Source organism: Aethalodelphis obliquidens, unplaced genomic scaffold (assembly GCF_003676395.1).
Source record: "Aethalodelphis obliquidens isolate GAN/ISIS:26980383/991018 unplaced genomic scaffold, ASM367639v1 scaffold36, whole genome shotgun sequence".
Classification (NCBI taxonomy): Eukaryota; Metazoa; Chordata; class Mammalia; order Artiodactyla; family Delphinidae; genus Aethalodelphis; species Aethalodelphis obliquidens.
Window position 1 is genome coordinate 13,691,743 of NW_020837980.1, and position 14,006 is coordinate 13,705,748.

General features: G+C 38.5%; 1 protein-coding gene across 12 annotated transcripts in view; it reads right to left on the bottom strand.

Annotated features, from left to right (window-relative positions):
* The window catches only part of PIK3C2G (phosphatidylinositol-4-phosphate 3-kinase catalytic subunit type 2 gamma), a 369,692-nt gene that overhangs the window by 165,048 nt on the left and 190,638 nt on the right, over positions 1-14,006 (bottom strand). For 11 of the 12 annotated variants that reach the window (XR_003437791.1, XM_027129484.1, XM_027129485.1 and 8 more), the window contains 2 exons: positions 5,045-5,225; positions 2,423-2,530 (listed from right to left, as the gene is read on the bottom strand). Coding sequence is in view for 11 of the 12 variants with exons in the window: in XM_027129484.1 (XP_026985285.1) it covers positions 2,423-2,530; positions 5,045-5,225 (289 nt within the window). In the remaining variant the exon portion in view is untranslated. The remainder of the gene's footprint in view (positions 1-2,422; positions 2,531-5,044; positions 5,226-14,006) is intronic. The other variant, XM_027129493.1, reaches the window with a different exon arrangement.

Sequence of the window (14,006 nt, forward strand, 5' to 3'; positions counted from 1 at the left end):
GTAAGCTTGGTGCTATAAACAAAGACCTTACCATACTCACTACTACATTCATAGGACTTCTAACCAGTGTGAATTCTCTGATATGTAATGAGGTATGAGTTTTGACTGCATATTTTCCACATTTATACGGTTTTTGCTTGTGTGAAGTCTGTGATATAAAATAAGACATTTACTAGACTGAACATTTTGCCATGCCGCATTCAAAAGGCTTTTCTCTGGTATGAATTTGCTCATAGTCAACAGTTGAGAGATCTGACTGAAGGCTTTTCTACACTGCCAACATGTATGTGCTTGTTCCCTGGCATGGAGGATCCAGTGTCAAACAAGACATATACTCTGACTGAAGGCCTTACTACATTCCTTACTGCCGTAAGGCTTCTCCCCAGTGTGAACTCTCTGATGGTCAGTAAGGTCTCTAACAGAACAGAGAGTGTTCCCACACTCACTTGAACATGACGTTTCTCACTTGTGTGAAGTGTCTGACGCTGGAAAACGGTTCTACTCTGCATGAAGGCCTCACACTCGTTACACTCAGAAGGCCCCTCCCCAGTACAGGCTACCTGATGAGCAATGAGCAGGGAACGCGGAGTGAAGGCTTTAACACATTCGTCACCTTGATGAGGTTTCTCCCAGTAATGGAGTCTCTGGTATTTATTGAGATGGGAGGAGTGATGACAAGTCTTCCCACACTCTCACATTCATAGGGTTTGTACCCTCAGTGGGTTCTCAGATGAACCACTGGCTGAGGGGTTTGTCTGAAGGTCTTACTACACTCATTACACTCCCAGAGGTTCTTTCCAGTATGGATCCTCTGATGGCCAACCAGATGTGGACTCTGACTAGAACTCTGCTGCATTTACTGCACCTTCCTATGTGATGTATGTCCCTTCAGACCTCCTCGTTGTTCAGCAGGACTGGAGGACAGACTAACATGTTCTGCAGGTGAGAGAGCATCACCCTCCACATCCGCCCTGCTCACTGCTGTACACACAGGCACAGCTGACCAGAGCAAGTGGGACAAAGAGGTGGCTCTACTTGGGGCACTTCCCAGCCTCAGGGGAAGTGCCGATGGCTGCAGGTTGCTGTAGGGAAGGAGTGTGGTCCCAGGCACAGCACTATGGGTGATGACTCCTGAACTGGTGATGCCCTTGGCATGGCCTGCTCACCTGGACACTCAGAGCAACGATTCCCTAGAGCTGGTGCCCCACATCACCAAGGCCTGCACAAGCCACAACGCATACGTAATTTTCACCAAGGCCTGCACAAGCCACAATGCGTATGTAATTTTAATTGAAAACAATCTTTCTATTCCTTAAACAACAATGACAAACCAAGAAAGCAGAAGTAAAAAATAACATCTGGACTCAATGAACTATTGATATATTGTTCTTTCTACATTAAGATACTCTGTGTTTTTGAAATGTTTCCATGTACCTTTAAAGCATCAATCAGTGCATACTGCTAATGACTAAAAGGTCACACAATTTTTTTAAATCAGTGATGATTTGGATTTTAGCCCAGATAGACATATCTCAGCTTATAAAATTGATGCCTTATTTTGTTATTATTCAAAATACGTCTATGCAGCATATTTGGAAAATTTGTAGGGTGTCTTTGCAGCAGCAAAATTGTAAAGGTGACAGTATTAAGCTTCTAGTAAAACTTTTTCTATTCATACTAATGGTCTGATTTTTCTCCTAATTATTAAATTTGTTTTTCTTGACTGTATTCCGATTTTAGTGAAGTAACACTTATTGTGCTTGCATGAGAGTTTAACCTCTTCATTTTAAAATCTCACTTATCAATCCTCTTTATTAGAGTCTTCTACTCTTGGACTTTTGAGAAGGAATATAATAAAGCTCATGGAGAAAGAATGATTCTAAGTCAGAGAAGGGTGGCTGATAGAGACTTAGGAAGAGAAGGAGTTTGTGAGTACAACGCCAGGAAGGGCTTTCCAGGCATGAGTAAAATCACAAACATATCATATGGCACAGTGACTCATAAGCATCAATGAGTTTTAAATTGAATCAAAACTGAGATGTTATAGCTAATGATATACTAGTGTCCTAGGCATGGCCATGTACATAATCTAAATAAGCATGAAATTAAACCAGCCTGCATGGGGTCACAAAATCAACCATTGTGAATAAGTCAATTCAGTCAGAAGTGTCTTCATTTTTTTCCACTGAACTTTGGTTAGTGTGTTTCTAAACCAATGAAATATCTGATAAGGTTAATGTGATACCAACTGGTCACAGTGCATCAAATAGAGCACACACAGTTTGGATGGGACTCAATTACATTTTTCTTAAATAATTGCAATGATAATTTATAAATTGTTTTTGCCATTTCAAAAACATCCAATGAACTAAACAATTCAAAATAAAAATACTCAACTTATCTACTGAATATGTTGACTTACATCTCCATCAATTCCCTTTATGCATAGGGCAGGGTTCAGAGGAAGGTGACAGGTATTTGTACACTGAAAGAATTCTTCTAGTCTGCCAAGTTCTTTCTTCAGTACCTCCTGTGAAAAATCATTAGAAGAAGCATCTTCAAAACTGAAAAGAACTGGACTTTTCCTTCAAGTTATAATTTTCTTTTGTTGATTAAATAAACTCCTTAATTCAGGGGTTGCACACTTGGGTGCTTTGGGGTCAGGTGTGTGATGTAGCCACATATGAGGAGGCAGCAGGCTAAAGACAATAGGGAGTACTGGGGAAAATGGGGAAGTAAAGATTGCATGTCCCTTCTGAAGAACTTTAAATTCAATTAAAACCCAAACCAAAACAAAGCACTGTTCTGTTCAAACGAAGCACGATGGATTGGACTTGACCTGTAACCCACCAATTTGCAACCCCTGCTTTAAGTAACTATTAACATGATCCATTTATCATAATTCCCTGAAATCTTAATTTGTAACTCTCAAGGTTTACACTTAATAGTATAATACTTTTTAAAAAAAAATTTACATAGAGTAGGAGACAAAATAATGACAAAAAAGATAATTATAGACCGTTGATAAATGTCAGAAGCAGTAATATACATGAACAAATAGTTTACTAAATGTCAATAAGTGTATTTCTGATACTTGACTCACTCCCTTCCATAGTCCTCTGTGCATGTGGAAGGTCTGAGACCACAAATGACACCTTTAGAATTGTGTATCCCCTGACACAAAAAAGGAGAAAAACAATAATTCAGAAATAATAATAATTCAAAATTTAAAAAAAGCTCCTTTTAGCCTACTTTGAAAACTGTTTAAGCCCAATTTTAAAAATGAGGATATCAGATTAATAGTGTTTAACTAACTCTCAAGAGTTTCTTAGCTCTTACTCCGGGTTCACTGCCAAATAATAGAATCTACTGCTCCCAGAATCCAGCAAAACAAGGTGGAGAAATGAGGCCAAGCTCCACAATGGCATTCTTTCTGTCTTCCTCTTTTGTCTTTTCTATACCTCGATTTGCCTGAAGAGCACCATGGAGGGGAACCTCTGCTCTCTTTAACTAAAATCTCTTCACTTCATATAGTTAGGTTTAACTGGGCTTTAAAAAAAAAAAAAAGAAAAGAAAAAAGCTTACAGTAACTTGTGAGAAATTATAAATGCTTCTCCCACCTCTTTCTTTTTCTCTTTCTATTTTCACGTGAAGAGGTGTTATCACAAGAGCAGCCAGTCAAGGTGAGAGAAATGCATTTATCTGAGAGAATAATGTCAGTATCACTGGAACGTGATGTAAATAGTCAAAAAGGCACTGTACTAACTGCAGCATGCATCTTAAATACATGAGGGATTTTGAAACATAAGAAATAAAGACCAAACCTATACACAAATTTTGTAAATTTTAAGCCAAATTTATTTTACTTGCTTTCAACTTTTTGTCTACCATTAGAAAATAATTAATGATTTTGCAGTAATATGGTGAAATCATAGAACTTTTTTTTTTTGCATTGCCTATCATGTTGCTAGCCTTAAGGCTCTTCTGTGCATACAGAGTTTATATGTCTCCCATTTAAAAATAAAGTCCCTGCTTATACTTTTTATTTTCCAATTTCTCCTAGGTAGGTGAAGTAGCATAGCTTCTGGCATTACTACCAAATGAAGTGACTTCCAGTAAGAAAAATCTTGTGCTAGGAAAAAATTCTGGGACCCTTTGCCTATTTTCATATCATTTTGTTGAAAAGTCTTGTTGATTTTAAACAGTGGGTGGAGAGAAACTATGAGCTCCCTTGAGAACAAGATTCATGTTTTAGGCATCTTTCTATCCTTAACTCCTAGTCTGTAGTAAGTACTTGTTATTGAATGAGATTCTTAATACAGTGAATACAGTCCACTACCTCCCTGCATCTAGAATGTTGAACTTAAGAGAACCTACTTAATGATCTATATCAGTGAAGGGAACTAGTAATGCAGTTAATTAAAAAGAGCAAGTGTTCTTCCATTAGAGCAAGAAAACGAACAGCCAGATCCATTATTATAATCAGTGATGAAAGAGGCACAGTATTTTGACTATCATCCATGGATGTTAGAATAAAAGTATTATTCAATACTATCCACACCACTATTGATTTCTTTCATTTAATTCACTTAATTTGTTGTGGAAAAAAAAGTCTTTAAAAATGTGACTTTGATCAGTGCAGTGTGAGAAAAATCTAGACCTAGATTTTGTACCTTGGACAAGGGTACTCTGAAAAGTCCCCTTGTGTACTTCTTCCATGAGTCTGAACTGTGCTGCCTTTCTGAGTAAATTACTTCATCCGGTCATTTAAATCAAATTGCCTTTAAATTGGTCTTTTGTCAGGTACTGTCTATGCTACATGGCTATTTAGATCAAAAAGTCATGTTCTGGTGATAGATATTATCATTAACATTAGGATAGTAAACTGAAAAAAAAAACTTGATCAAAAGAATCGATTTAAGTGTCTTATGACAAAGTGTAGTCAAGGAATTTACCTTCTGTGTTATGAAATTCAAAGTTAATTGAACCAGGTTTAAGAAATAAAACAAAACTTTATTACATGAAGATTGATTTTGCAACAAACCTGTCTTTGAGGGTCACTGGCAGATTTGACTTTTTCACCAATGTCTCCCAGAATTTTGATGAGTTTCTGTTCCTTGGAAAACTCATCACTCAAGGCTTTTCCTGCACAGAATTGGAGAGCAGCCAATAGCTTCTGATACCAGCTTTTAAAATAAGCTTCATTCTGTGCATCCTTTAGCAGCCTGAAGGAGAGAAAACAAATTCTTGTATCTAAAGCTGATTTTTAAAACACCTCTAGCAGGAACAATAAGTGTGTTTCAGACTAATCTGTATGTGGTGGCTTTGGGCAGTTTAACAGGCCAGGCTGGGGAAAATGCTGTTTATTTGTTGGCAGTCATCGTTTCACCTGATAGTTAATGAGATTCCAAGAGTGAAGAATCAATAAGAGACCTTCCTTTCCTCATTTCAGTTCACAGTGCACTTTTTCCTCTTTCAGGCTTCTTAAATTCTATAGCAAATACTTATCTTAAGAGCATATATTTGACTTCTTATTAAAATACATTTTAGAAATGGTATTTATTAGTCACTACACTATATGGCAACCTAACCATCAACCCCACATTTTTCTGCTTTTCGTCAAAAAATAATGTCTCCAGACTGTCACATACGTTAAGTATTGCTCTTTCTTCCAACACCTCCCTTTGATTACCTGGAGGAAGATATTGTAAAGGCAAGAGCATAGTTTTTGTTTTCAGGCACTTCTGGATTCAAATCTCAGCCCTACAACTTACAAGTAAGTTAGGCCAGTTACTTAACCGGGCTGAGGTTAAAATAAAGAAATAACTCTGACTCCATAGAACTGTATGGAATATAGAATAAGCTAATGCTATTCTAATTTGAAAGGGCTTAGCACAAAGCATGTACTAGTAGTCAAAAAACATCAGTTTATCTGTACCCTGCAGCCTCCCCAAGCCAGCTTCTGTCACTGTCTGGCAGTCTGCTTGTATCATGAACATGGGAGGCATAGAACAAAAAAAGGGAAGGATACTTCGCTAGATAATGGAGCAGTGACAATTATTTGATTACGCTTTCTGCCATGTGACAATTTCTATTGCCTTGAAATTAATTCCAACATGCTTAAACTTTACTTTTTATTATGCCCTAAAACACTGAAAATAAAAGACTGATTCCCTTGAATGTTAACCTCTCTTTGATTGATTCTTTAATTCTTGTCTCTAATCTTCTTCTCTTCTGAAAAATAATTATCATTCAAAGGACTAGAAGAAAGTTATTGTGAGAATGAAATACTGAAAAATGAAGGATTAAATGCCTAGCAGCCAAAATATATATAGATGAGTTTCATTCTGCATTCCTAATTTTGCATCGCTGCCCAATGTGTATTGTGCTACAGAGACTCTAAGAAACACATTATTTTCATTTGTTCTATGTTCTCTGTTCCTACACATCTGAGTTAAAAAATTAATTGAATGAGGGCTTCCCTGGTGGTGCAGTGGTTGAGAATCTGCCTGCTAATGCAGGGGACACGGGTTCGAGCCCTGGTCTGGGAGGATCCCACATGCCGCGGAGCAACTAGGCCCATGAGCCATAACTACTGAGCCTGTGCGTCTGGAGCCTGTGCTCTGCAACAAGAGAGGCCGCGATAGTGAGAGGCCCGCGCACCGCGATGAAAAGTGCCCCCCGCTTGCCACAACTAGAGAAAACCCTCGCACAGAAACGAAGACCCAACACAGCAAAAATAAATAATAAATAAATTAATAAACTCCTACCCCCAACATCTTCTTTAAAAAAAAAAAAATTAATTGAATGAACCTGACTTTTTTTTTTTTTTTTTTTTAGGTAAGGGCTTGTTCCTTTGTCATTGTTACAAAGCCCACTTATCTCCTAGCACCTCTTTTACTTTACCAAAGGAAATATAATAATGCTGGAAAAATGCTGGAAAGCATTAAAAAACAAAAAAACCCTCAAGGGTCTAAAGATGTATTGATGGAAAATATAATCCATATATAATTATACCTTCAATGTAAGAAGAATAGTTGACAATGAAAAGTTTTCCAACCCACCTCTATGGTGAGATTTTTGAAATGTCAGATGCAATAAATGTATCACACCATTATTTGGAGGCTCTAAGAAAACGAGTGTTATGTGATTATGAATTGGAAAGCCCCAAAGAAAGCATCCACATCTGAAACTTCAAGGTATTTCATGCAGAATTATACCTCAGAGATTTTCACAGTGTTTTGAGGACTTTGGTAATATACCATTGTACAGTCTACTTGGTTTTCAGTGGACGTAGGGAATTGATGGGTAGAGTATTTCTATATCCCGTATCAATGCTTGCCAGTATTTTCATACACTTTGAATACTGAGTTACTTGTTTTTAAAGATATTTAAAACCTGTTCTGGTACATAAATATAACTCTATAACCACCTGACTGCTATACACATGATAAATGGAAAGGTTATTCTGCACAAAGTCAACTTTTTACTAAAATTCTTAAAGAAAATATATATTTTAGGGGTGGGGAGTCACAGGAATTGTCAAAATTATCTAATTAGTATTCCTAATACTCAATTCTTATTCTATGAGAAATGTATATGCTTCTCTCATGAGCAGCTGATTCAAGGAGGGAAAAAAATCAGTCTGATTTCTTGCTCAAAATAAAACAGAGCAGGGAAGATTTGCAGAGAGAATATGTGACTGTGTTTTAAAAAATTTAAAAGTGAAGAAAACTCAGTGTATTCCATCGTGATTATTTTCCTTATAGAACATACCTCATGCAAACTCTCATTCCTGCCATTACGACATGCTCTCCTGGTGAGATTTGGTTCAAGCTCTATGGCTTTTTATCCAACTTTAAAGTTTTTTACAAATTGCAGAATTTAAATCATACTGTGTTATAGATGACCACGAGAGGTGAGTTAGTCTATTCCTGTGTCTTTAGGCACAGTCACTTTAACTGATGAGAGAAATTAATATGTCCTTTAATTTTAATCAATTCAGAGAAAGTTGGACTATACAGTTTTGGGTGGAGAGTTAGCCAATTCTACGTCCATGACCTTCACCATCAGGAAGTGGTTAAAACCCTCATGTGGTAGTTTTTACCCCTTGCCTCTGTTTGTTAAGACTGTGGAAAACAGCTAGCCACTTTCCCTTAAGCATTAAATAAACCTTTTTCATAAGGCACTGTCACTGGGAGACACAGAATTGCTTATGCCAAATTCAAAAAAAAAAACTTTTTTTTAGGTTCAGGTCAAGGGACTGAGAAATATGAAGTAACACTTGGTGTTGAAAGATTGGGCTTTTAAGATACAGACGATGTGACCACATACAAACTGTGAGGTAAATCTCAAAATGTCAGAGACCTGTTTATCCTAGTGTATGCGAGATCCAGAAATGGTTCAACTTGATATTATTATTATTTTTTTGTGTGGTACGCGGACCTCTCACTGTTGTGGCCTCTCCCATTGAGGAGCACAGGCTCTGGACGCGCAGGCTCAGCGGCCATGGCTCACGGGCCCAGCCGCTCCGCGGCATGTGGGATCTTCCCGGACCGGGGCACGAACCCGTGTCCCCTGCATCGGCAGGCAGACTGTCAACCACTGTGCCACCAGGGAAGCCCAACTTGATATTATTTTGTATAGGTGTCTTATGGACTGTAAGTAATGACAACATTAAAATGAGAATAAATGCATAAAATCTAGCTGATTAAAGGTAAGGGTAGTGTTGAGTATGAGAGGCAAAAAGCAAGAAGAGAAGCAAACATAACCCAGGTGACTGAGCATATTTGCTATAGGATATCATAAAGGCATTTGCCTAAATTAAGGAGCTAGTGGTGGACTCAGATACACAAACCCCAGCTAGCATGAAATGGAGATTTTCCTTGGAAATAAGAGCTTTTCTCCATTTCTTCATGCACAAAGTGCTTCTGATCCCATGATGAGTGACTTGCTGGAGGCCCAGGAAAAGTACAGATAGGTCTCATTTCATCAGTCTACCTGCAGGACAGAACAGACTAATCATGGCAACCCAGCCCTCCTTGCCTCATGACTCCCTTCAGTGTAGCTCTTAATTTTAATTCTCAACAGCACAATATCCCACAAATTAGGGCTTGCCTTAAATTTTTTACCCTCTTGTGTATTTCTTGTGAGTGAAGAGGGGAAACAACATCCAGAAGAAAACTGAGCTACACGTGAAGATGAGTGATTTCAGGTCACTCCAGGACCTCCCCTTTCCATTTCCTCTATTGGTGGCTACTTTATGGGGAGTAAGATGTGTGACTCAGTAGACCAGGTCTTAGTGAGCACAGGTGGATTTTAAAATGTGACTTCTTCAAGTGTATTTATAACCCTGGGACATATAAAGGCTGAAATCCAATACTTGATATGGAATTTTTAATTTTAAGGTTTCAATAGTGTGTTAAGAAGTGAAAAGCATATATCTCTTTAGCCTTTACAACTTTATTTTACTTCTCATTGGTTGAGAGATTTACTTAATATTTCCCTAAACTGAGGAACTTCATACATTTTATTGTCTTGCAAAGATAACTGTTTCCTATGACTAGCTCATTTTTAGAATACTGATTTGCTCTTTCAGAAATATAGCACCGAACTTCTTTTGAATTTTGTATATAAGGAGCATTACATGGGCCAAGTCTGCAGAAATGTGATTTCCAATCAATAGTTATTTTGCAACATGTTTGTCAATAAGCCACTTTGAAACAACTTGAATATAAAACAATTAAAAGGGAATAAATTCAGAAAATAATGAAATCCATACTCTAGAGATTTTATACATTTTTAGAACACTTAAATATAAGAGACAGGCCCTTAAGGTATGTAACCGACTTAATTTTATCCCCATATTTCAATTTATATATCTAATATTTATTACCACCTCAAAAACAGTAATTCAGAATGTTACAGTTCATACTTATGATTTTTCCATTGTGTTCACGTTATGTGGTAGATTTATTTTTCCCAACTCCATGCTTTCTTCCCTGAAGCTTATACAACCACACTCTGCTCTGTGACTTCCAGTGCCTCCCCAGAGACAGCATCTACTTCTCCACCCCTTGTCTGGATTGGCCATGTGACTCACTTTAGCCAACAGGATGCGACTGGATAAAATGTATGCCCAAGTCCATGGGGATGCTTTAAATGTGCTCTCATGGATTGGTCTGCTCTCTTGTACTTCTGCTATCTGTCACGAGAACAGCTTGTCCCTGCTGGGGGATGTTCCTTCAGTGCTGGAATGAGAGAGCTGAGCATTGCTGTGAGGAGTCCAGTGCAGCCAAGCGGAAGTACAGCAAGTCTGCAGCCTGCATGCGGCATACGTGAGAAATAAGTCTTTTTTGCTGTAAGCCACTGAAACTTTGGGGCTACTTGTTGCTGTGGTAAAAATTAATGAATATGCCAAGTTTCATATTATTTCTTTTTCCCTTTTGTTTGTTTTTGTTTTCATTTGTTTGTTTGTATTGCCTTTAGAATATGGAGCACATTTTTTAAACCTCCCCCGTGTTAGCCCTGAGGATACTTTGGGGCAAAACTAATTACTGAAAATAAACAAAAGTCATCTGGAGACAAGTCTGGTGAATTAGATGGGTGATCAATTTGAGTATAACATTTTAGATCAAAGAAACTATAAAAGTAATAAAAATGGCTTTCTTCTATGGATCCTAAAAAGCCCCAAAGTGTATTTCAGAAACGATTTGATCTGGTTCATTTGGACATGTATATTACGTTATACTGCTAAAATTTTATTGTTATTTTGTTACACTAACATTCTCTTTGACTCATTTAAAAGTGTGAATAGGCTTATGTACTATCTGCTGTCTGTCCAGCCAAGTGTTTGAGTATCTAATAGGAAATTCTCTCTGAGTAAAAATGCACTAATGAGTGCAATAGCAAGTCTTTTTTTAAAGACTTATATAACACAGGACTAGACAAATCTAACACATTACCAGACAAAGGGTCTGATGGCTGAGGGCAGTGAGGGAGGTAGTACACCTGGCAGTTTGGGAAACTGAGGTCTGCTCTAATGGTAACAGCTGAAAGACTAAGATGGCTAAATAGGGAGGGGATCAATGGTTTTGGACAAGGAAGCATCTATCTACATCAGCATGCTTAATGGAACTCCCTTTACTGCCCTGGAGTTGGCGACCAAGACCCAAGATTAAAGAAAAGAGACAACAGGTATCCTATGTTTTAAGAATAGCCAAAGAAACAACTGGAAGTCAGAGAACTCTTAGAGGTTTATTGGGAGATGGCCAAAATGGCTATGATACACCAAGTGTTATCTCCCCTCCTGGACTTTAGTATATATTTGCAAGTGGGGGTGAAGGAAAGGGCTGTTTGAGAGTCATGAGTCATCAACTTAGTGAGGGATAGAGTGGATCCGCTACCCCCACTCATCCTTGCAAAGTCCAGTGAGGAGGGAAGCTCAAAGATACCCACTGATTCAGATGTGTGCAAGAATGGGAGACTATTGCCTCATTCCCAGGTTAGATTCTGCTCTAAAAGAGGGTTTGTTGAAAGACAGGATAGCAAAGGAGCAGCCTGCATTTTTGCACCCTAACTGGCCAAGCAAGGATGTGTGAATTTCTCAAGGTTCAAATAAACACATGGAAGTAATTAAATGTGATCCACTCCTGTGTAGGAAGAGGTTGAGCCAAAGGCAGATCTCCTGGTGGGAAGTCCTGCAAGGCTACCCAAGGTACGCACTCAGATGAGGTAGCCAGCTTTGACTGAACCCAGAGCGGGCCTTGATGTAAAGCCAGAGACCACAGACAGGGGATTGTACTTGCTTGCCTCAACAAGTGTGAGGGTCACTTTCCTCTTTCTCTTTCTTTCCCACTCCAAAGTCAAGAAAAGCTAGAACTAAAAGACAGAGAGAGAAGAGGAATGAAACAGCAGACAATATTCTCCCCACCACAAGTCCCCCAAGCTAAAGCTTGGCTGGTGCTGGAGAATGAGGAGGAGGTATGTGTCAAACTGGAGAAGAAAATAGAGTTTTAAATTGGACAAAAGTGATAAAGAGTTTGTTATCTAAAAGTGACCAGGAAACTATGGAATCTACCCTGGTTTTAATTAGAAAATGTAAAATGGCAAAAGTAGTATTTTTAAAATAATAAAAACTTTTATTGGAGACCTACCAATACCAAGCTCAGCCAATTTAAAGAAAATTAGGCGAGACCGTTAAACATCTACAAGTCAGTGCAGGAAGAAATACAGCTTCGGAAAATGCACGGATTGCACTGCACGAGAGAAAAAGCCTCAACATGCAGAATAAAAACTGGGGAATCTTGCTCCCCAGCTCTTCAGAGAGCTGGCTGAGATTTGTCTTTTTGCCTTTCTTCATCCCCGTGCAGCCACTCACTGCTCTTATAGAGCACTGCCGATTCTGGCTTCATTTGTGGAAGATCATTGTTAAGCACAGAACTGTGTTCAAGAAATCAAAGTTGTTTCATCAAGAAATAGGTTATTAACACTGAATATATGTGGATACATAGGTATATATTTACTATTATAATTGATACTTTATCATCATATCAAAATCTTTAACAGTTATGACCAGTTGCATAGTTAATTATAAGCTTAAATGGTATTTTTCTGAATGAAAACTAGCCATAGATGGTGCCCAGTTTGCGTACACACTTGTAATCAGGATGACTGTTACACTGCAGTGTTGCTCTCTTAGGATCATCTGGAAGCTATGAAGGAAAAAAAAAAAACAAACTATGCTGAGCAGGTAAGTTTCCCTGCATAAGATTCTTAAATCTATAATTAGCAATCAGAGCCTGTTCCCACTCATCTTGCTGAGGGATATAGTCAATTTGGGAGATACAGGTAAATAAATAAAACTCTTTCCAATCTACTCATATGTATTCGAATGTTCACATGTTTAATATACTGAATGATGTGATATCAGAGAGCAGAAACTCTCTTCCTCCTCTCATTCCAAAACACACTTCTGCTTAGGGTAAGTTATTTTATTCAAATCATTTTCCTTAGCTTAGCACCAAGCTGTGAATGGCTATCAGTGACCTCTCTCAGCCCCTACTGTTATACTCCTTACGTGCTTACTAACCCTAAAACAAAACAAAACAAAACAGGTGGAATTTTGGCCCTGGGCACACTTTAGAAGAGATAGCTTTCTATGAGACCCTCCTGTGATGCCTTTCCCTTTTTTCTCATTCTGGTTTTATCCCCTCCCTGATCCCCAAGAATCTCTCAGATCCTGCCACTCTTCCTTTGCCAAAAGCTCCACCTAGCTCTGCTCTCTCCTGTTGTGTCCTGGGATCCCAATTAGTCCTTGTTTTTCTTACTCGAGTCAAACACATGTCTCTCACTGTAAATTACACTCATATCCTCAGAGAATAATATTACATTAGCATAGAGCTGAACCCCATTTTGAGATAATCCCTCCCACCCATCACATTTATTAGGTGAGGAAACTGAAAGATTAAGAGACCTGCCTAAGGTCCTTAGGACTAGAACCCTCAGTTCTTAACCATTGCTCCAGGCACTTTCCACAGCACCATATTTTGTGCCTGTTATGGACCAAATGTTTGTGTCCACCCAAAATTTGTATGTTGAAGCTCTAATTCCCAATGTGATAATACTGGAGTTGGAACCTTTGGGAGGTGATTAAGTTTAGATAAGGCCATGACAGTGGGGTCCTATAATTAGATTATTGCCCTTATAAGAAGAAGAGACTGGAGCTCTGCCAGGTGAGGACACTGAGAAGGTATCCAGCGTCCATCCCTGAGCCAGGAAGAGGGCCCTCACAGGGAACTGAAATTGGCCGGCACCTCAATCAGACTTCCCAGCCTCCAGAACTGTGAGAAATAAATTCCTGTTGTTTAAGGCACACAGTCTATGTTATTTTTTATTGCAGCCTGAGCTGATTAACACAGTGTCCTAAAAACCAGTAAAACACGACTTGGAAGATGATTTTCCACTTGCATCACCTCTGGCAAGAAACTTAATGCTTTAGCTCTTCA